The sequence below is a fragment of the Chiloscyllium plagiosum genome, unplaced genomic scaffold (genome assembly GCF_037043375.1).
Source record: "Chiloscyllium plagiosum isolate Xiang-an unplaced genomic scaffold, Cpla_swu_hap1 HiC_scaffold_7, whole genome shotgun sequence".
In the NCBI taxonomy this organism is placed as follows: domain Eukaryota; kingdom Metazoa; phylum Chordata; class Chondrichthyes; order Orectolobiformes; family Hemiscylliidae; genus Chiloscyllium; species Chiloscyllium plagiosum.
The window spans coordinates 119,976,885-119,999,655 of NW_028270145.1; the positions used below are offsets into that span (position 1 = coordinate 119,976,885).

General features: G+C 48.9%; 1 protein-coding gene across 1 annotated transcript in view; it reads right to left on the reverse strand.

Annotated features, from left to right (window-relative positions):
- Positions 1–1,176: 1,176 nt before the first annotated feature.
- Positions 1,177–22,771, reverse strand: part of LOC148149691 (acid-sensing ion channel 4-A-like) — a 254,137-nt gene continuing 232,542 nt past the window's right edge. The window contains exons 6-10 of the mRNA XM_087989435.1: positions 12,669–12,822; positions 8,669–8,760; positions 5,596–5,675; positions 4,605–4,706; positions 1,177–3,218 (exon numbers count right to left, since the gene is read on the reverse strand). Of these exons, the coding sequence (XP_087845561.1) occupies positions 3,111–3,218; positions 4,605–4,706; positions 5,596–5,675; positions 8,669–8,760; positions 12,669–12,822 (536 nt within the window). The 3' untranslated portion in view covers positions 1,177–3,110. The remainder of the gene's footprint in view (positions 3,219–4,604; positions 4,707–5,595; positions 5,676–8,668; positions 8,761–12,668; positions 12,823–22,771) is intronic.

The following is a 22,771-nucleotide window of genomic DNA, read 5'->3' on the forward strand; positions in this document are numbered from 1 at the left end:
TCTGAAATAAACCTAACAAGACATTGTCCAAGGGTCAGTACTGAGGGAGTGCAGCACTGTCGGAGGGTCAGTGCTGAGGGAGTGCCGCACTGTCAGAGGGTCAGGGCTGAGGGAGTGCCGTACTGTCAGAGGGTCAGGGCTGAGGGAGTGCCGCACTGTCAGAGGGTCAGGGCTGAGGGAGTGCCGCACTGTCAGAGGGTCAGTACTGAGGGAGTGCCGCACTGTCAGAGGGTCAGTGCTGAGGGAGTGACGCACTGTTCGAGGGTCAGTACTGAGGGAATGCCGCACTGTCAGAGAGTCAGTACTGAGGGAGGGCCGCACTGTCGGAGGGTCAGTGCTGAGGGAGTGACGCACTGTTCGAGGGTCAGTACTGAGGGAATGCCGCACTGTCAGAGAGTCAGTACTGAGGGACGGCCGCACTGTCGGAGGGTCAGTGCTGAGGGAGTGACACACTGTTCGAGGGTCAGTACTGAGGGAGGGCCACACTGTCAGAGAGTCAGTGCTGAGGGAGTTCCACACTGTCAGAGGGTCAGTACTGAGGGAGTGCCGCACTGTCAGAGGGTCAATGCTGAGGGAGTGCTGCACTGTCAGAGGGTCAGTGCTGCGGAAGTGCCGCACTGTCAGAGGGTCAGTGCTGAGGGATTGCTGCACTGTCAGAGGGTCAGTACTGAGGGAGTGCCGCACTGTCAGAGGGTCAGTACTGAGGGAGTGCCGCACTGTCAGAGGGTCAGTGCTGAGGGAGTGCCGCACTGTCAGAGGGTCAGTACTGAGGGAATACCGCACTGTCAGAGGGTCAGTGCTGAGGGAGTGCCGCACTGTTCGAGGGTCAGTACTGAGGGAGGGCCGCACTGTCAGAGGGTCAGTGCTGAGGGAGTGCCACACTGTAAGAGGGTCAGTACTGAGGGAGTGCCGCACTGTCAGAGGGTCAGTGCTGAGGGAGTGCCGCAATGTCAGACGGTCAGTACTGAGGGAGTACCGCACTGTCAGAAGGTCAGTGCTGAGGGAGTGCCGCACTGTTCGAGGGTCAGTACTGAGGGAGTGCCGCACTGTCAGAGGGTCAGTGCTGAGGGAGTGCCGCACTGTCAGAGGGTCAGTACTGAGGGAGTGCCACACTGTCAGAGGGTCAGTACTGTGGGAGTGCCGCACTGTCAGAGGGTCAGTACTGAGGGAGTGCCACACTGTCAGAGGGTCAGTACTGAGGGAGGGCCGCACTGTCAGAGGGTCAGTCCTGAGGGAGTGCCGCACTGTCAGAGGGTCAGTGCTGAGGGAGTGCTGTACTGTTCGAGGGTCAGGGCTGAGGGAGTGCCGCACTGTCGGAGGGTCAGTGCTGAGGGAGTGCCGCACTGTCACAGGGTCAGTGCTGAGGGAGTGCTGCACTGTCAGAGAGTCAGTGCTGAGGGAGTGCAGCACTGTCAGAGAGTCAGTGCTGAGGGAGTGCTGCACTGTCAGTGCCATCTTTCAGATGAGCTGAACAAAGAGACCTTGAAAGTGGAATCGCAGGTAGATAGGATAGTGAAGAAGGCGTTTGGTATGCTTTCCTTTATTGGTCAGAGTATTGAGTACAGGAGTTGGGAGGTCATGTTGCGGCTGTACAGGACATTGGTTAGGCCACTGTTAGAATATTGTGTGCAATTCTGGTCTCCTTCCTATCGGAAAGATATTGTGTAACTTGAAAGGGTTCAGAAAAGATTTACAAGGATGTTACCAGGGTTGGAGGATTTGAGCTACAGGGAGAGGCTGAACAGGCTGGGGCTGTTTTCCCTGGAGCATCGGAAGCTGAGGGGTGACCTTATAGGGGTTTACAAAATCATGAGGGATATGGATATGATAAATAGACAAAGTCTTTTCCCTGGGGTCGGGGAGTCCAGAACTAGAGGGCATAGATTTAGGGTGAGAGGGGGAAAGATAAAAAGAGACCTAAGGGGCAACTTTTTCACACAGAGGGTGGTACGTGTATGGAATGAGCTGCCAGAGGATGTGGTGGAGGCTGGTACAATTACAACATTTAAGAGGCATCTGGATGGGTATATGAATAGGAAGGGTTTGGAGGGATATGCAGCAGGTCAGGCAGCATCTGAGGAGCAGGACAGTCAATGTTTCGGGCATGAGCCCTTCATCAGGAATGAGGGTTCATTCAGCCCATTGAACATGGCCCGTGATTCAATACCATCATGGTGTCAATACGGTTTCTCTAGCCCCTCCCCATAACCCTGTACGCCATTGAGAATCAGAAATCTATCAATCTCGGCTTTCCTCAGACTGAGCTTCCTCAGTAACGGGAAGGGTTTGGGAGAGTGATGGGTGGTGGGGGAATTGGAGAGGGAGGATAACCCAGGCAGGAATATGAGGTTGGAACCAGTCAATCCAATGAAGGTGTCAGTGCGCGTGAGAGGTGAGAATGTGACATGAATTCAGTGCAGGAGCAGCGTGGTACAAAGGCTGCCTCACTCAGCCTCCTGCACAGCTACATTTCTGATCTTTAACCTAACTCAGTCAGACCAAATCCAATTCATTCCTAACCCTTGCACAAAATTCCGAGCATTTCTCTGCCAGCAGCTCAGCATTGCTTCTGCTTGGCATTCTCCGAATCCTGACTAAAACAGGAGACCTCCTGGTCCTGAGGAGGCCTCTCACAGTCAGGGCCCACCAATAGGAACCCAACCCATTTCCCACAAGGTACCTGTGGGCCCCCTCTCACTCCGAGAGCGAAGGCTAGGCAGTCTGCCCATGGTACAAACACTGCATTACATTCACCGACAGGACAACAACATCACTGGGAACCTAATCAACAGGGAAAGTTAGAGAGATAGAAAGAGGTATTATCCAGTCTGAAGGAAATGTTTTGAATACACATGGTTACTACAGCAACGAAACAGGTCCCTGGACAGAGGTCAGGTTGTTGGAAATATTGACGAGGATTGTGCAGACTTTGGCTTGTGGTTCCACTGCTGAAGGAGTTGATTAGATGGCGGAGACTTCAGGAGTCAAACAGTTGGCTGTACACACGGTCCGACAGAGGGGTAAGGGCAGGAGGAAGGCAGGGAGGAGGGAGAAGGGGAGAAGGACACAAGGTCAGGAGGGACGGCTGGAGCCAGAGACCCTCTTCACAGTCAACACGCAAAGTCCTGGTAGGGGAGCCTGTGCTGGGGACGGTGAGAGGCCGGATTGGTCGGAATGGACATTCCTTCAGGAGTGCAGCGGAGAGCCTCACTTGAGCTCTGTGGGAAAACAACACAGACTGTCCTGTGAGACAAACCCCGCATATCCATCAGGCAGCGCCTTATCCAGGCTCAAACCGAGCGGGAATTCACTGACCCTGACACAAACACACAGCAGGGAATATTACCCCAAAACCTCCACCAATCACAGCGCAGCTATTCAAACTCAGGGCATCCTTTTCACATGAAGGTCAGTGCTGAGGGAGTGCGACACTGTCGTAGGTTCAGTGCTGAGGGAGTGCTACACTGTCGTAGGTTCAGTGCTGAGGGAGTGCTACACTGTCGTAGGCTCAGTGCTGAGGGAGTGCTACACTGTCGTAGGTTCAGTGCTGAGGGAGTGCTGCACTGTCAGAGGGTCAGTACTGAGGGAGTGCTGCACTGTCGGAGGGTCAATGCTGAGGGAGTGCTGCACTGTCAGAGGGTCAGTGCTGAGGGAGTGCTGCACTGTCAGAGGGTCAGTGCTGAGGGAGTGCTGCACTGTCAGAGGGTCAGTGCTGAGGGAGTGCCGCACTGTCAGAGGGTCAGTGCTGAGGGAGTGCCGCACTGTCAGAGGGTCAGTGCTGAGGGAGTGCTGCACTGTCAGAGGGTCAGTGCTGAGGGAGTGCTGCACTGTCAGAGGGTCAGTGCTGAGGGAGTGCTGCACTGTCAGAGGGTCAGTGCTGAGGGAGTGCCGCACTGTCAGAGGGTCAGTGCTGAGGGAGTGCCGCACTGTCAGAGGGTCAGTGCTGAGGGAGTGCTGCACTGTCAGAGGGTCAGAGTATTTATAATTGTTGTTTGCAATACCTGGTCCCCCTTGCCCAACCCGAAGTGCACATTTGAAGGGGTTACCTTGCTTGTCCGTTCTGTGGGCTGTCGGAGTCTCTACATCGCTGAGGGACTGGAGTGACATGTCCGCGAGACCTGGGCAATGGTGGCTGAGTGCCCTCAGTGAAGGCCGTTCGTGAGCCTGTGTGTTTTATCAGAGTGGTGAATGTTTGATGGTGTTTGTCACTGAGGGAGGGTTTCAGTTGTTGGGTTTGGGTGAATTGAATTGAAGTGCTGCCCCGTGTCAGGGTGGGACATTGTGTTGGGCCTCAGGATTTCCCATGCAACACCGTTCCCGCTCCTCCACCATCCCGTCCTGAGGGAGGGATAGCTGTGATCTTCAGACAAAATAACATCTCCTGGCTGGGGCATGGTGTGAAAATGGAACAGATGGCAGTGGTGAAGGAGGGAGGGGCATTCAGTCTGCTATCCTGGGCTTAGTCAGTCGCGCAGTCAGTTTGTAGCATGGTTACTGGCCTTACTCCAACAGTGACATCAACAACTCCTTCCGTTGGCTGTGCAGTGCTCTGGCAAACCTTGAGGGGGTGACAGGTGCTACAGTAATGCAGCTTTGTTACTCACCAGCTTGCTGTTGTCTGTGATGAGTGTTGCAATGCTGTCCTGTGTTTTTGTTGGAGTGTGACGGTGAGGAGTCAGAACCTGGCGGACTTTCATCCGGATCAACTGGACAGACAAGAACATTGACATCATTCCCACCGAGCAGCTGGAGGAACACGGTAGCTATTGCACTACAGGAGGCTGCACCATTCAGGCAGTTCCTGATCTCATGTTGTGAGTATAAACACGTCACTGGTTACAGGAACATGACTATTCCTACCACTCTCAGTGACATGTACAGGGTCTCCATTAACATTGAACACATTCGCTCTGTGCCTTTGTTCACACACCACCCTCAAATTCCTCAGACCCCCTCCTGGTTCAGCCCACAGCTCCAGCCTTCAACTCCTCTCTCCCGGATCTGTTAATCAAGCTTCCCTTCCAACACACTGCTCCAGTTCACACCTCTGCCACTCCCTGCAGGAACTGGCTCCATTCTCCCCACACTCTGGGATTCTGGGAGACTTTCCCACGTCAACAGCCCCTTGTTCTGATCTCACCCCCAGGTGGAGACATCTCCACCATGTCCAACTTGTGAAACTCTTCCCTAATGTACAAAAGCACCCATCAGATCCCCATCAGCATTCCCAGCTCTGTAGAAAATACAGATAACTCTTTAAAAATCCAAAACAATCAAAAGCTTTGTGACCCAGGGGAAGGCCAAGCCAATGTGAGCAAAGGCTGACCTCTGTCCCTGAGGCAGCATTGGGTCAATGGGGTGAATGGCCTGTGTGTGGTGGAGCTGCTAACAGCTCTGTAAACCCCTGCAGTATCGAACATCAGGAATTCAGCACCATGTGGGATTTTTGATTGGGATCACCCTCTTCCCATGGGGTTTCACAGCCCCCAGCCCAGGGCTCACACTCTAACTGAGGGCAGTGCTGAGGGAGTGACAGAGCCAGGTGGACAGCCTGGACCCTGCTGCAGACACCGAGGGAGGCAGTGGCCAGCTCACCTCAAAGATGTAGTCGATGATTTCAAGGATAGTTAGGAGACTCGCTCCAATGAAGAGGCCCATGTGACCACCAATATCTCCTGGTGACAAAGCACAAACCAAACCAAATCACTGTCAATATCCCCTCAGTGAGAAAATCAGGGAAAGCAGGAACATTTCAAATGGCAGACAGGATAACCACAGTAAAGGGAGATCAGAAAGCAGCCTGTCTCCCTCTCACAGTCTCTTCAAACTCATTCTCACCATCCTCCCATCTAACTCTCCCTCCAGTCTCACACTCACTTTCTCCAACCTCACTCTCAGTCTCACTAATCTCAAAAGCCAGTACACAGGGACAACAGGTAATTGGGACGGCCCTTATTTCAAGGGGGTTGGATTATAAGAACAGGGAAATCTTACTGCTGCTGTACAAGGTGCTGGGGGGACCACGTCTGGAGCAATGAGAGCAGTTTTGGTCCCCTTATTTAAGGAAAGGTATTACTGCATTGGCAGTTCAGTTTGGGCTCATGAGGATGTTCCCAGGTATGGAGGAATTGTCTTAAGAGCAAAGGCTAAACAGGTTGGGACTGTACTGACTGGAGTTTAGAAGGAGTTTAGATTAGAGTGGTGCTGGAAAAGCACAGCAGGTCAGGCAGCATCCGAGGAGCAGGAAAATCGATGTCTCGGGCAAAAGCCCTTCACCAGTTTAGAAGATCGAGAGGTGATCTCATGGAAACATATCAGATCCTTAAGGGGTTTGACAGGGTCAACGCTGAGAGGAAGTTTCCCCTCATGGGAGAGTCCAGGACCAGAGGGCACAGGCTCAGAGTAAAGGGGCACCAAGTGAAGACCGAGGTGAGGAGGGATTTGTTCTCTCAGAGGGTTGGGAGTCTTTGGAACTCCTTACCCCAGGGAGCTGTGGGGGCAGAGTCCTCGTGGATAGTTAACGCTGAGATAGAGAGAGATTCTTGGTCAGTCGGGGCATTAGAGGTTATGGGGAAGGGGCAGGACAGTGGACGTGAGAAATGTCCGATCAACCATGATCCTATTGGATGGCAGAGCAGGCTCGAGGGGCTGAATGGCCTCTTCCTGTTCCTATTTCTTATGGTCTGATGTGGTCTCACTAGTGCCCTGTATAATTAAACTGTGTAACCTCCCTGACAGTAAACCATCTCATTCTATGAACATTCCTGATCACTTGCTGACCCTGCAGACTGACCTTCTGTGATTCCTACACTCAGACACCCAGATCCCTCTGCATCTCCAAGTGCAACAACCTCTCACCATCAGCTTCCGATTCCCTCAATAGCCTTTTTGATGTGACAGCTTACCAAAGGCCTCTGGAAATCTAAGACCATACACCCACAGGTTCCCCTTGAGCTGCTGCACGTTACTTCCTGAGAGAACTCTCATGAGTTGGTTAAACAGGATTTCCCTTTGACAGGACCATGTTGTCTCTGCCTGGTTACTCTGAATTTCTCCAAGTTTCCTGTTGCAAAGTCTTTAACACCATCTTCGACCATTTCTCAAAGACAGACGTTAAAGTAACCAGGGGCCTGTTGTTTCCTGCTCTCTGACTTCCTCCCCTTGTGAATACAGTTACATTTTCCAATCTAAAGGAACCTTCCCTGAATCCAACAGGTTTTGGAAAATTGAAACCAGCCCAATCCCGAATCCCCGAATCGGAGAATCCCCAGAGCAGGAGGAGGCCATTCTGCCCATCGTGATGGCACTAACTTAGAACATAGAACATTACAGCATACAGGCCCTTCGGCCCTCGATGTTGCACCGACCTGTGGAACCAATCTGAAGCCCATCTATCCGACACTATTCCATTCTCATCCATATGTTTATCCAATGACCATTTAAATGCCCTTAAAGTTGGTGAGTCTACTACTGTTACAGGCAGGGCATTCCACACCCCCTAATACTCTCTGAGTAAAGAAACTACCTCTGACATCTGTCCTATATCTAACACCCCTCAATTTAAAGTTGTGCCCCCTCGTGTTTGCCATCCCCATACTTGGAAAAAGGCTCTCCCTGCCCACCCTATCTAACCCTCTGATTATCTTATATGTCTCTATTAAGTCGCCTCTCAACCTTCTTCTCTCTAATAAAAACAGCCTCAAGTCCCTCAGCCTTCCCTCCATACCAGGCAACATCCTAGTACATCTCCTCTGAACCCTTTCCAAAGCTTCCACATCCTTCCTATAACGCAGTGACCAGAACTGTACACAATACTCCAAGTGCGGCCGCACCAGAGTTTTGTACAGCTGCGACATGACCTCATGGCTCCGGAACTCAATCCCTCTACCAATAAAAGCTAACACACTGTATGCCTTCTTAACTTGTCAAGTCAGTATCATGACCACGTACCATCAGATCAAACCTGCCATGATCTCACTCTCACTGTCCCTGCAATCACATTGTCACACTTTCCAGTCTCACTCTCTATTGACTCTCTCTCTCTTTCACTTTCAGTCTCTCACTTCTGCTCTCTTTCCAATGTCACTCCCACATTCCCTCTCTCTGTCTCACTCTCTCACTCTTCAGTCTCTCTCTAATTTCCATCTCTCTTTCTCTGTCTCTCTCTCTCCAGTCTCACTTTTGCATACCCTCTTTCTCTCTCTCATCATCCCTCCCCCGCCTCTCTCCAGTCTCCCCCTCTCCCTCAGTCTCTCCTCTCTCTCTCTCCAGTCTCCCCCTCTCTCCCTCAGTCTCTCCTCTCTCTCTCTCTCTCTCTCTCTCCAGTCTCCCCCTCTCTCCCTCAGTCTCTCCTCTCTCCCTCAGTCTCTCCTCTCTCTCTCTCTTTCCAGTCTCCCCCTCTCCCCCCTCTCTCTCTCTCTCTCTCTCTCTCTCTCCAGTCTCCCCCTCTCTCTCTCCAGTCTCCCCCTCTCTCCCTCAGTCTCTCCTCTCTCTCTCTCTCTCTCCAGCCTCCCCCTCTCCCCCCCCCCCTCTCTCTCTCTCTCTCTGGTGGAGCTGATCCCCCTCTCCCTGAACTAGAATTCTATTTTACGACAGGTGATTTCTCTATGCATTGCTCGCTGATGTTTTGACTGAAATTGTCACTAACTGTTAATGTGGTGTCACTTACCCAGTAATCCTGCCACATCATATGCTTTCTTCTGTTCAATGGTTTCAAAATTTAACGCTTCGAAATAAACATCGAGCACCAGATAGTTATCTCTGGAAGGAGACCGAGAGATGGGGTGTTAAAGGACAAACCGAAGACCCTTCCCCTTGGGAACTCCCTGTGGCTCTGTCCCTCTGCCTGTGCCTGTGGCCCTCACTGCTCTCGCCCCTTGACCCACCTTCACCCACAGAACTCGGTGACCATGATGGTATCACCTCCAAAAAGAGACACATTCACAACACAAAGCAGAGAGCTCTTTTTCCAGAATGTTCTGTCCCAACTGGAAGAAGAAAGTGAAGACTGGGATTTATAGACCCACAGCATCATAGAGCACGGAAACAGACCCTTCGGCCCAACCCATCCATGCTGACCAGGTTTCCTAAGCTGAACTGGTCCCATTTGCTTGTGCTTGGCCCACATTCCTCCAAACCACAGAGGGTGGACGGGTATGGGATGGGCTGCCAGAGGGAGTGGTGGAGGCTGGTACCATTGCAACATTTAAGAGGCATTTGGATGGGTATATGAATAGGAAGGGTTTGTTGGGATATGGGCCGGGTGCTGGCAGGTGGGACTAGATTGGGTTGGGATATCTGGTCGGCATGGACGGGTTGGGCCGAAGGGTCTGTTTCCGTGCTGTACATCTCTATGACTCTATGACCTGTGCAAGTGTCCTTAACAGTGTCCGAGAAACATTGGGATTTGGGAGTCCTGATGCATAAATCTCAAAAAGCTAGCAAACATGTTCAGATTTCAGAGGGTTGTGAGTCTTTGGAAGTCCTTAACGCAGGGAGCTGTGGGAGGAGAGCCCTTGTGTATATTTAAGGCTGAGAGAGAGAGAGAGAGAGATTCTCGATGAGTCAGGGTATCAGGGATTATGGGGAACGGACAGGAAAGTAGATTTGAGGAATGTTGGATCAGTTATGACCCTATCGAATACAGAGCAGGTTCGAGGGGCTGAATGGTCTGCTCCTTCTCCTATTTCTGATATCTTAATCAGAGTCCACTTGTCAACCAATCAGCATTCTTCTTTCATACGTTGTCCTGATGAGTTCAAGACAAAAGAGAACCTTGGAGTGCAGGTTCATAGCTCCTTGAAAGTAGATTCGCGGTAGATAGGATAGTGAAGAAGGCATTTGGTATGCTTTCCTTTATTGGTCAGAGTATTGAGTACAGGAGTTGGGAGGTCATGTTGCGGCTGTACAGGACATTGGTTAGGCCACTGTTGGAATATTGTGTGCAATTCTGGTCTCCTTCCTATCGGAAAGGTGTTGTGAAACTTGAAAGGGTTCAGAAAAGATTTACAAGGATGTTGCCAGGGTTGGAGGATTTGAGCTACAGGGAGAGGCTGAACAGGCTGGGGCTGTTTTCCCTGGAGTGTCGGAGGCTGAGGGGTGACCTTATAGAGGTTTACAAAATTATGAGGGGCATGGATAGGATAAATAGACAAAGTCTTTTCCCTGGGGTCGGGGAGTCCAGAACTAGAGGGCATAGGTTTAGGGTGAGAGGGGAAAGATATAAAAGAGACCTAAGGGGCAACTTTTTCACACAGAGGGTGGTACGTGTATGGAATGAGCTGCCAGAGGATGTGGTGGAGGCTGGTACAATTACAGCATTTAAAAGGCATTCAAAGTTTGTGAGAAGATTTGTAGCTCGGGTGCTCGTTGCTGTGGTTCTCTTCGCTGAGCTGGGAATTTGTGTTGCAGATGTTTCGTCCCCTGTCTAGGTGACATCCTCCGTGCTTGGGAGCCTCCTGTGAAGCGCTTCTGTGATCTTTCCTCTGGCGTTTATAGTGGTCTGTCCCTGCCGCTTCCGGTTGTCAGTTCCAGCTGTCCACTGTAGTGGCCGGTATATTGGGTCCAAGTTGATGTGCTTATTGATTGAATCTGTGGATGAGTGCCATGCCTCTAGGAATTCCCTGGCTGTTCTCTGTCTGGCTTGCCCTATGATAGTAGTGTTGTCCCAGTCGAATTCATTTTGCTTGTCATCTGCGTGTGTGGCTACTAAGGATAGCTGGTCGTGTCGTTTCGTGGCTAGTTGATGTTCATGGATGCGGATTGTTAGCTGTCTTCCTGTTTGTCCTATGTAGTGTTTTGTGCAATCCTTGCATGGTATTTTGTACACTACATTGGTTTTGCTCATACTGGGTATCAGGTCCTTCGTTCTGGTGAGTTGTTGTCTGAGAGTGGCTGTTGGTTTGTGTGTTGTTATAAGTCCTAGGGGTCGCAGTAGTCTGGCTGTCAGTTCAGAAATGCTCCTGATGTATGGTAGTGTGGCTAGTCCTTTGGCACACCCATGGGATCACCGATCTCAGGACTCATAGCTGAAGTGGTAATGCAAAGGTTAGAACAAACAGTCTTATCACAAATTCAACCCAAACTCTGGGTCAGATACGTTGATGACACCTTTGTAATCATTAAAAACACGGAAATAGAGAAAACACACCGGATCATCAACTCCACACTCACAGGAATCCGATTCACGAGAGAGGAAGAAAAGGACAACCAACTCCCATTCCTAGACGTGATGGTACAGAGAACACCGAACGGAGAATTCACTACAAGGGTATACAGGAAAGCCACACACACAGACCAAGTCCTGAACTACGAAAGCAACCACCCCAACACACAAACGAAGTTGCATCAAGACACTGTTCAAAAGGGCCACAACTGCAAAAAGAGGAAGAGGAACACCTATACAATGTCATGATTTGGAGATACCGGTGTTGGACTGGGGTGTACAAAGTTAAAAATCACACAACACCAGGTTATAGTCCAACAGGTTTAATTGGAAGCACTTGCTTTCGGAGCGACAATCACCTGATGAAGGAGCGTCGCTCCGAAAGCGAGTGTGCTTCCAATTAAACCTGTTGGACTATAACCTGGTGTTGTATGATTTTTAACCCTACACAATGTATTCGCCAAAACGGATACCCCTGCAATTTCATCAACAGATGCCTAAGGGAAAGACAACGGAACGAGGACATGCCGCAACCCAAAGGACTAGCCACACTACCATACATCAAGAACATCTCTGAAATGACAGCCAGACTACTGCGACCACTAGGACTTATAACAGCACACAAACCAACAGCCACGCTCAGACAACAACTCACCAGAACGAAGGACCCGATACCCAACATGAGCAAAACTAATGTAGTGTACAAAATCCCATGCAAGGACTGCACAAAACACTATATAGGACAAACAGGAAGACAGCTAACGATCCGCATCCATGAACATCAACTAGCCACGAAACGACACGACCAGCTATCCCCAGTAGCCACACACGCAGACGACAAGCAACATGAATTTGACTGGGACAACACTACCATTATAGGGCAAGCGAAACAAAGAACAGCCAGGGAATTCCTAGAAGCATGGCACTCATCCACAAACTCCATCAACAAACACATCGACCTGGACCCAATAGACCGGCCACTACAGTGGACAGCTGAAACTGACAACCGGAAGCGGCAGGGACAGGCCACTATAAATGCTGGAGGAAACACCACAGAAGCGCTTCACAGGAGGCTCCCAAGCACTGAGGATGTCACCTAGACAGGGGATGAAACGTTTGCAACAAAAACTCCCAGCTCGGCGAACAGAACCACAACATTTAAGAGGCAGCTGGGTGGGTATATAAATAGGAAGGGTTTGGAGGGATATGGGCCGGGTGCTGGCAGGTGGGACTAGATTGGGTTGGGATAACTGGTCAGCATGGACGGGTTGGACCGAAGGGTCTGTTTCCATGCTGTACATCTCTATGACTCTATGACAAAAAGCTTTGAAAAAATATACTTTCTCCAGTGAGACACCTGTTGTGTCAAACCACAAACAGTTCCCTTTTAGACTTTCATTCCCAGGTTTCCCTTTAGTACGTGTGGGTCTGGTCCACTCTGTGTTGTACCTGCCTCCCGCCAGCTTTTAGTGAGTGGACAGTAAAGAGGAGCAGAAAGACATACTTAATGTTTCGCTCTGTGGTGTTGAATTTCTTTGCCAGGTATTTAGAGGAGCCCTTGCTCGGCATTTTCACCATGGAAAGTTCCTTATTGTACCTCGTTAGGTGACAAGGTGTCTCACACTTGCAACTTTGGTTTGAGTTTATGATCAGTCCGTCTGCAGAAAGAGACAACATCAACAACGCTTGAATCATGACACAATGTCCCAAACCCAGCAACACAGCATAAAGAACACGTAGAGATAAATCCCAACCCGCATTCGCTTCTATCACTGAACCAACCCAGCCCTTCAGCCCAGCATCACGGAGCCCTGGCTAAACTGGGATCAATGGGGATCAGGGGGCAAACTCTCCGCTGGTTAGAGTCACACCTGGTACATAAGAAGATGGTTATGGTCATTGGTGGTCAGTCATCTCAGCTCCAGGACATATCTGCAGGAGTTCCTCAGGGGAGTGTCCTAGACCCAACCATCTTCAGCTGCTTCATCAATGACCTTCCCTCCATCAGAAGGTCAGAAGTGGGGATGGTCCCCGATGATTACACAATGTTCAGCACCATTCACCACTCCTCAGGTACTGGAGCAGTCCATGTTCAAATGGAACAAGATCTGGACAATATCCAGGCTTGGGCTGACAAGGGGCAAGGAACATTCTTGCCACACATTCATGCCAGGCTATGACCATGTTCAACATGAAAAACTTCCTTGGTAGTCAATAGTATCATTAGCACTGAATCCCCCACTTTCACCATCCTGACTTGGAAATATATCACCGTTCCTTCAGTGTCACTGGGTCAGAATCCTGGAATTCCCTCCCTAAGGGCATTGTGGGTCTACCCACAGCACATGGACTGCAGCGGTTCAAGAAGGCAGCTCATCCCCACCTCCTCAAGGGGCAACTAGGGAGAGGAAATGAATGCTGGGCCCAGCCAATGACCCCCATGTCCATTGAGTGAATAGAAAAAAGTACCTGCCCATGGCGCTTTGTCCACTCCTCCGTCTCACGATATTGTATGACAGTAACATTATCTGGTATATATCCCTTATTGAATGCCTTCAGAAAATCCAACTATGTATCTACTGCCTTTTCCCCTTTTATCTATTTTGCTTGTCACCACCTCAAAGAATCTTAATACATTTGGCAGGTAATCGGACACAGAGAATGGAAATGGTCATAAATCGAATTTCAGGCCCAGCAGGTACAGGGACAGCAATAAACAGATAGACTTGGAAAATCAGGTTGGTAGCAGATTTCAAGTCAACAAATTTATGGAATGTCTACGAGATGGTTTTTTGAAGCAGTTTGTGGTAGAGCCCACAACAGGTCATTCTGGATTTGGTGATGTGTAAAGAGACAGACGTGATGAGGGAACTGAAGGTGAAGGAACCCCAGGGGACAGTGACTATAATGTGATAGAATTCCCCCTGCAGTTTGTGAGGGAGAGGCTGGAATCAGATGTGATGGTATTACAAAGACATGAGGGAGGAGCTGGCCAGAGTTGATTGGAAGGGGAGCCGAGTGGGGAACATGGTGGAACAGCAATGGCAGGAGTTTCCGAGATAATTAGGGAGGCAGAGCAGAACGTCATCCCAAGGAAGAAGAAATATTCTAAGGGGAGGATGAGGCAGCCATGGCTGACAGGGGAAGTCAGGGGCAGCATAAAAACAAAGCATGATGCAGACAAAGCTGTGAAGTTGAGTGGGAAACCAGAGCTTTTAACAAGCAGCAGAGGATAACTGAATACGTGGGGAGAAGCTGAAATATGAGTGTCAGCTAACTAGTAACAAAATGGAAGTTTGCAGGAATTTTGTTTTGAGATATCGAAAAGGTAAGAGTTAAATATCACACAACACCAGGTTATAGACCAAAGGTAACAGAGAGAGAGGGACAAGAGTGAACCGTGGATGACAGGAGAAATTGTACGACTAGCCAAAAGGAAAAGGGAAGTGTACATAAGGTCCAGGCAGCTAAGAACAGAACAGGCCTTGGAGGAATATCGGAAGAGTAGGACAAGTCTTAAACGAGAAATCAAGCGAGCTAAAAGGGGTCATGAAATATCTTTAGCGAGCAGAATTAAGGAGAATCCCAAAGCATTTTCTTCTTATATAGGAAGCAAGCGGGTAACTAGAGAAAGGATTCGTCCACTAAAGGATAACGAAGGAAGGCTGTGTGTTGAACCTGAGAGAATGGGTGAGATTCTGAATGATTACTTTGCATCAGTGTTCACTGAGGGGAGGGACATGATGAGTGTTGAGATTAGAGATAGAAGTTTGGTTAGTCTGGATCATGGTGACATAAGTAGGGAGGATGTGTTGGGTAGACTAGAGGTTATTAAGGTGGACAAATCCCCAGGACCGGATGGGATCTATCCCAGGTTGCTGAGGGAGGCAAGAGAGGAAATGGCTGGGTCCCTGACAGATATCTTTGTGGCATCCTTAAATACAGGTGAGATGCCGGAGGACTGGAGGGTTGCTCATGTTGTTCCCCTGTACAAGAAGGGTAGAAGGGATATTCCGGGTAACTACAGACCAGTGAGCCTGACCTCGGTGGTGGGGAAGTTGCTCGAGAGGGTACTGAGGGACAGGATCTATTTATATTTAGAAAAGAATGGGCTTATCAGTGATAGGCAACATGGTTTTGTGCGGGGGAGATCGTGCCTTACCAACTTAATAGAGTTATTCGAGGAAGTGACCAAGTTGATAGATGAAGGAAGGGCTGTTGATGTCATATACATGGACTTTAATAAGGAGTTTGATAAGGTTCCCCATTGTAGACTAATGGAGAAAGTGAAGTCACATGGTGTACAGGGTGTTCTAGCAGGTGGATAAAGAACTGGTTGTGCAACAGGAGACAGAGAGTAGTAGTTGAAGGGGGTTTCTCGAAATGGAGAAAGGTGACCAGTGGTGTTCCACAGGGGTCAGTGTTGGGGCCACTGTTGTTTGTGATATACATAAATGATCTGGAAGAGGGCACTGTTGGTCTGATCAGCAAGTTTGCAGATGACACGAAGATTGGTGGAGTAGCAGAAAGTATAAGGGTCTGTCAGAGAATACAGGAGGATATAGATAGACTGGAGAGTTGGGCGGAAAAGTGGCAGATGGATTTCAATCCAGACAAATGTGAGGTGATGCATTTTGGGAAGTCTAATTCTAGAGCGAATTATACAGTAAATGGAAGAGCCTTGGGAAAAGTTGATGGGCAGATAGATCTGGGAGTACAGGTCCATTGTATCCTGAAGGTTGCTGCACAGGTGGATAGAGTGGTCAAGAAGGCATATGGTATGCTTGCCTTCATCGGACGGGGTATTGAGTATAAGAGCTGGCAAGTCATGTTAAATTGTACAAGACATTGGTTCGGCTGCATTTAGAATACTGTGTACAGTTCTGGTCGCCACATTACCAAAAGGATGGGGACGCTTTGCAGAGGGTGCAGAGAAGGTTTACGAGGATGTTGCCTGGTATGGAAGGTGCTAGCTATGAAGAAAGGTTGAGTAGATTAGGTTTATTTTCATTAGAAAAAAGGAGATTGAGGAAGGACCTGATTGAGGTTTACAAAATCATGAAGGGTGTAGACAGGGTGGATAGAGACAAGCTTTTTCCCAGGGTGAAGGATTCAATAACGAGAGGTCATGCTTTCAAGGTGAGAGGTGGAAAGTTTAAGGGGGATACATGTGGCAAGTACTTCATACAGAGGGTGGTGGGCGTTTGGAACGCGTTGCCAGCAGAGGTGGTAGAGGCAGGCACGGTAGATTCATTTAAGATGTGTCTGGACAGATGCATGAGTAGGTGGGGAGCAGAGAGATACAGATGCTTAGGAATTGGGCGACAGGTTTAGGCAGTACATTTGGATCGGCTCAGGCTTGGAGGACCAAAGGGCCTGTTCCTGGGCTGTAAATTTTCTTTGTTCTTTAGTGAACATTGGACGGCAGGAAAATTCGGCTACAAAAGTAGTTATTATCAAATCATGGAATCCCCAAATTGCAGGAAGAAGCCATTTGGCCCACTGAGTCTGAACTGACCCTCTGAAGAGCATCCAACCCAGATTCGGTCCCGTACCCTATCCCTGTAACCCTGCATTCCCCATGGCTAACCCACCTAGTCTGCACATCCCTGAACACTATGGATAATTTAGCATGGCCAATCCACCTAAACTGCACCATTTGACTGTGATTTGAATTGATTTGATTTCTTGTTGTCACATATACCCAAGTTCAATGAAAACCTTTGTTTTATGAACAGTACATGCAGATTAGGTAAACAAGGAAATACAGATGACAGGGTACTTAGACAGAGTGAGGCACACAGGGTTACACTGCACACACGATGGGCAAAGGAAGATCAACATTATTTGAAGTTAGAGAGGTCCATTCAGCAGTCTAATAACAGCAGCAGGGAAGGGGCTGTTCCTGAACCTGTCGGTGTATGTATTCAAGCTGTGGGAGGAAACCAGAGTACCCAGAGAAAACCCACGCAGACACGGGGAGAATGTGCAAACTCCACACACACAGTCGCCCGAGGCTGGAATCAAACCCGGGTCCCTGACGCCGTGATGCTGCAGTGCTAACCACTGAGCCACTGTGTTGCCCAATGGGAATGAGGAAATGGAAGGAGAGCTGAATAGGTAGTTTGCATCAGTTTTCACAGTGGAAGAGACCAACAGCATATCAGAAATTCAAGAGAATCAGGGGACAGAGGTAAGTGTAGTGGCCATGACTAAGGAGAAGGTGCTGAGGAAGCTGAAAGGTCTGAAGGTTGATAAAACACCTGGACCAAATGGACAACACCCCAGAGACTGAAGGAGAGAGCTGGGGAGATTGAAGAGGCATTGCTGACGATCTTACAGGAATCACTGGAGCCAGGAATGTCCCAGACGACTGGAAACTGTCTAATATAACACTCTGTTTAAGAAAGGAGGGAGGCAGAAGACAGGAAACAAAGCCTGTCCCCAGTCATTGGGAAGATCGTACAGTTCATTATTAAGGAAGAGATTGCGGAGTAGTTGGAAGTGCATGGTGAACTAGGGCTGACTCAGCAGGGGCATCATCGAGGGGAGGTCATCGTGAACAAATCTGGTAGAATTCTGGGAAGAGCTAATGAGCAAGTTAGACCAAGGAGAGCCAATGGATAGGATCTGTTTGGATTTCCAGAAGGTCTTTGACAAGGTGCCGCACAAGAGGCTGCTAAATAATCTCCTTAATAAGTATATCCTTGTCAGGCAGGGAGGAAGTGATAAGGTAAGGGGACCGTGGTTCACTACAGAAATTGCATCTCTTGTTCAGCAGAACGAAGAGGCTTATGTGTTGATGAGACGAGATGGTTCAGATGAGGCGATGGAGAGTTACAGATCAGCTGGGAAGGATTTAAAGAGAGGGTTAAGAAGAGCAAAGAGAGGACACGAGCAGTCTTTAGCAAATAGAATAAAGGAGAACCCTAAAGCTTTATATAGGTATGTGAGGAATAAAAGGATGACTAGGGTAGGAATAGGGCCAGTAAAAGACAGATGTGGGAAGTTGAGTATGGACCCTGTGGAGATTGGGAGGTGCTAAATGAATATTTCTCATCTGTTTTCACTCAGGGAAAGGAGAATAGTAGAAGAAAATGAGGACTGCAGATGCTGGAGATCAGAGCCTGGATCAGAGTGGTGCTGGAAAAGCGCAGGTCAGGCAGCATCCAAGGAGCAGGAGAATCAACATTTCAGGCATACGACCATCATCAGGAATGAGGATTGTGGATCGGGGGCTGAGAGACAAATGGGAAGGGGGGTGGGGTTTGGGGGAACCAGGCTGGGAAAGTGATAGGTGGGTGAAGGTGAGGGAGAAGGTGATAGGTCAGAGAGGGCAGTGATGGGCGGTCCAGAGGGCGGTGTTGAGTTGGAGGCTTGGCACTGGGATAACGTGGGGGAGGGGAAATGAGGAAGCTGTTGAAATCCATATTTATCCTGTGTGGTTGCAGGGTCCCAAGGCAGAAAATGAAGCGTTCCTCCTCCAACGTTGGGTGGTAACAGTTTGATGGTGGAGGAGGCCCAGGACCTGCATGTCCTTGACAGAGTGGGAGGGGGAGTTGAAGTGTTGAAGAAAGGAGAATATTCTAGAGGAGAAGACTGAGAGATGGTCTATTAGACTTGAATGGATTGAGGTTAGTAAGGAGGAGGTGTACTCAATTCCAGAAGGTATGAAAGTAGATAAGTCCCCTGGGCCAGATGGGATTTATCCAAGGATTCTCTGGGAAGCTAGAGAGGAGATGGCAGAGCATTTGGCCTTGGTGAAAGTCCTTGGCCTTCCAGAACCAGAGGACACAGCTTAAAAATAAGGGGTAGGCCATTTAGAACAGAGTTGAGGAGAAACGTCTTCACCCAGAAAGTGGTGGGTGTATGGAATGCTCTGCCCCAGAGGGCAGTGGAGGCCAAGTCTCTGGATACTTTCAAGAAAGATTTGGATAGAGCTCTTAGAGATAGTGGAATCAAGGGTTATGGGGATAAGGCAGGAACAGGATACTGATTGTGGATGATCAGCCATGATCATAATGAACGGTGGTGCTGGCTTGAAGGGCCGAATGGCCTACTCCTGCACCTATTGTCTATTGGTCTTTGAGTCATCATTGTTTACAGGTTTGGTACCAGAGGACTGGAGGATTGCAAACATTGTGCCCTTGTTCAAGAAGGGCAGCAGAGATGACCCAGGTAATTATAGACCAGTGAGCCTTACGCCTGTTGTAGGAAAGGTTTTGGAAAGGATTATAAGAGATAAGATTTATAATCATCTAGCAAGCAACAATTTGATTTCAGATAGTCAACATGGTTTCGTCAAGGGCAGGTCGTGTCTCACAAACCTCATTGGGTTTTTTGAGAAGGTGACCAAGCATGTAGATGAGGGTAGGGCAGTTGACGTGGTAGACATGGACTTCAGTAAAGCCTTTGATAAGGTTCCACATGGTAGGCTGCTAGAGAAAATGCAGAGGCATGGGATTGAGGGTGATTTAGCAGTTTGGATTAGAAACTGACTTTCTGAAAGAAGGCAGCGACTGGTGGTTGATGGAAAATATTCAGCCTGGAGTCCAGTTACTAGTGGTGTGCCACAAGGATCTGTTTTGGGGCCACTGCTGTTTGTCATTTTTATAAATGACTTAGACGCAGGCATAAGTGGATGGGTTAGTAAATTTGCAGATGATGGCACTGTGGCTCAGTGGTTAGGACTGCTGCCTCACAGCGCCAGGGATCCAGGTTCAATTCCCACCTTGGGCAACTGACTGTGTGGAGTTTGCACATTCTCCCCATGTCTGCGTGGGTTTCCTCCGGGTGCTCCGGTTTCCTCCCACAGTCCAAAGATGTGCAGGTCAGGTGAATTGGCCATGCTAAATTGCCCGAAGTGTTAGGTGAAGGGGTAAATGTAGGGGAATGGGTCTGGGTGGGTTGCTATTCGGAGGGTCGGTGTGGACTTGTTGGGCCGAAGGGCCTGTTTCCATACTGTAAGTAATCTAATCATGACACTTATGTCGGTGGAGTAGTGGACAGTTTGGAAGAATGTTACAGGTCGCAGGGGGACTTGGATAAACTGCAGAATTGGGCTGAGAGGTGGCAAATGGAGTTCAATGCAGCTAAATGTGAGGTGATGCACTTTGGGAAGAATAACAGGAAGGCAGAGTACTGGGTCAATGGAAAGATTCTTGGTAGTGTGGATGTGCAGAGGGATCTTGGTGTCCATATACATAGATCCCTGAAAGTTGTCACCCAGGTGGATAGTGCTGTTAGGAAGGCATACGGTGTGTTAGGTTTCATTGGTAGAGGGATTGAGTTCCGGAGCCGCAATATCATGCTGCAACTATACAAAACGCTAGTGCGGCCACACTTGGAATATTGTGTACAGTTCTGGTCCCCATATATCGGGAAGGATGTGGAAGCATTGGGAAAAGTGCAGAGGAGATTTACCAGGATGTTGCCTGGTCTGGAGGGAAGGTCTCATGAGGAAAGGTTGAGAGACTTGGGTCTGTTCTCATTGGAAAGAAGAAGGCTAAGAGGGGATTTGATAGAGACATACAAGATGATCAGAGGATTAGATAGGGTAGACAGTGAAAGACTTTTTCAGCATGTATGAGAGGGCATAACTACAAATTGAGGGGGGATAGATTTAAGACAGATGCCAGAGGTGAGTTCTTTACTCAGAGAGTGGTAAGGGGGTGGAATGCCCTGCCTCCCAATGTAGTTAACTCAGTCTCATTAGGGAGATTTAAACAATCCTTGGATAAGCACATGGATGATGATGGGATAGTGTAGGGGGATGGGCTTAGATTAGTTCATAGGTCGGCGCAATATCGAGGGCCAAAGGTCCTGTTCTGCGCTGTATTGCTCTATGTTCGAAGTTCTATAAGATAAGAGCCCATGGTGTTAGGGACAAGGTACTGGTATGGATAGAGGATTGGCTGACTGGCAGAAGGCAGAGAGTGGGGATAAAGGGGTCTTTTTCAGGGTGGTAGCCGGTGATGAGTGGAGTTCCGTAGGGGTCAGTGTTGGGACCACAACTATTTATATTATACATTAACGCTCTGGATGTTGCTAAGTTTACAGATGACACAAAGACAGGTGGAGGAACTGGTGTTGGTGAGGAAGTGAAGGGGCTACTGAGTGATTTGGACAGGTTAGGAGAAGTGGACAAAGGGTACAATATGGGAAAGTGTGAGGTTATACAGCTCTAGAGGATTACAGGCAGGTGAGGAAGGAGCTCAAAAATGGTCTGAGGAGAGCCAGGAAGGGGCACGAGAAAGGCTTGGCAGAACGGATTAGGGAGAATCCAAAGGCATTTTACACTTATGTGAGGAATAAGAGAATGGTCAAAGAAAGGGTAGGCCCGATCAGGGATAGCATAGGGAATTTGTGTATAGAGTCTGAGGAGGTAGGGGAAGCCCTAAATGAGGTTTTTGCTCCTGTCTTTACGAAAGAAAAGGACCTTGTAGTGAATGAAACCTTTGAAGAGCAGGTGTGCATGCTGAAATGGATAGAGATAGAGGAAAATGATGTGCTGAAAATTTTGTCAAACATTAAGGTTGACAAGTCGCCAGGCCCGGACCAGATTTGTCCTCGGCTGCTTTGGGAAATGAGAAATGCAATTGCTTCGCCACTTGCGAAGATCTTTTCATCCTCGCTCTCCACTGGAGTCGTACCTGAGGACTGGAGAGAGGCAAATGTAATTCCTCTCTTCAAGAAAGGAAATAGGGAAATCCCTGGCAATTACAGACCAGTCAGTCTCACGTCTGTCGTCTGCAAGGTGTTAGAAAGGATTCTGAGGGATAGGATTTATGACCAGCTGGGAGAGCATGGCTTGATTAAATACAGTCAACACGGCTTTGTGAGGGGCAGGTCATGCCTCACAAACCTTATCGAGTTCTTTGAGGATGTGACTAGAAACATTGATGAAGGTCGAGCTGTAGATGTGGTGTATATGGACTTCAGCAAGGCATTTGATAAGGTTCCCCATGGTAGGCTTCCTCAGAAGGTCAGGAGGAATGGGATTCAGGGGAACATAGCTGTCTGGATACAGAATTGGCTGGCCAACAGAAGACAGCGAGTGGTAGTGGAAGGAAAATAATCTGTCTGGAAGTCTGTGGTGAGTGGTGTTCCACAGGGTTCTGTCCTTGGGCCTCTATTGTTTGTAATTTTTATTAATGACTTGGATGAGGGGATTGAAGGATGGGTCAGCAAGTTTGCAGATGACACAAAGGTTGGAGGTGTCGTTGACAGTATAGAGGGCTGTTGTAGGCTGCAGCGGGACATTGACAGGATGCAGAGATGGGCTGAGAGGTGGCAGATGGAGTTCAACCTGGATAAATGCGAGGTAATGCATTTTAGAAGGTCGAATTTGAAAGCTGAGTACAGGATTAAGGATAGGATTCTTGGCAGTGTGGAGGAACAGAGGGATCTTGGAGTGCAGGTACATAGATCCCTTAAAACGGCCACCCAAGTGGACAGGGTTGTTAAGAAAGCATATGGTGTTTTGGCTTTCATTAACAGGGGTATTGAGTTTAAGAGCCGTGAGATCTTGTTGCAGCTGTATAAACTTTGGTTAGACCGCACGTGGAATACTGCGTCCAGTTCTGGTCGCCCTATTATAGGAAAGAT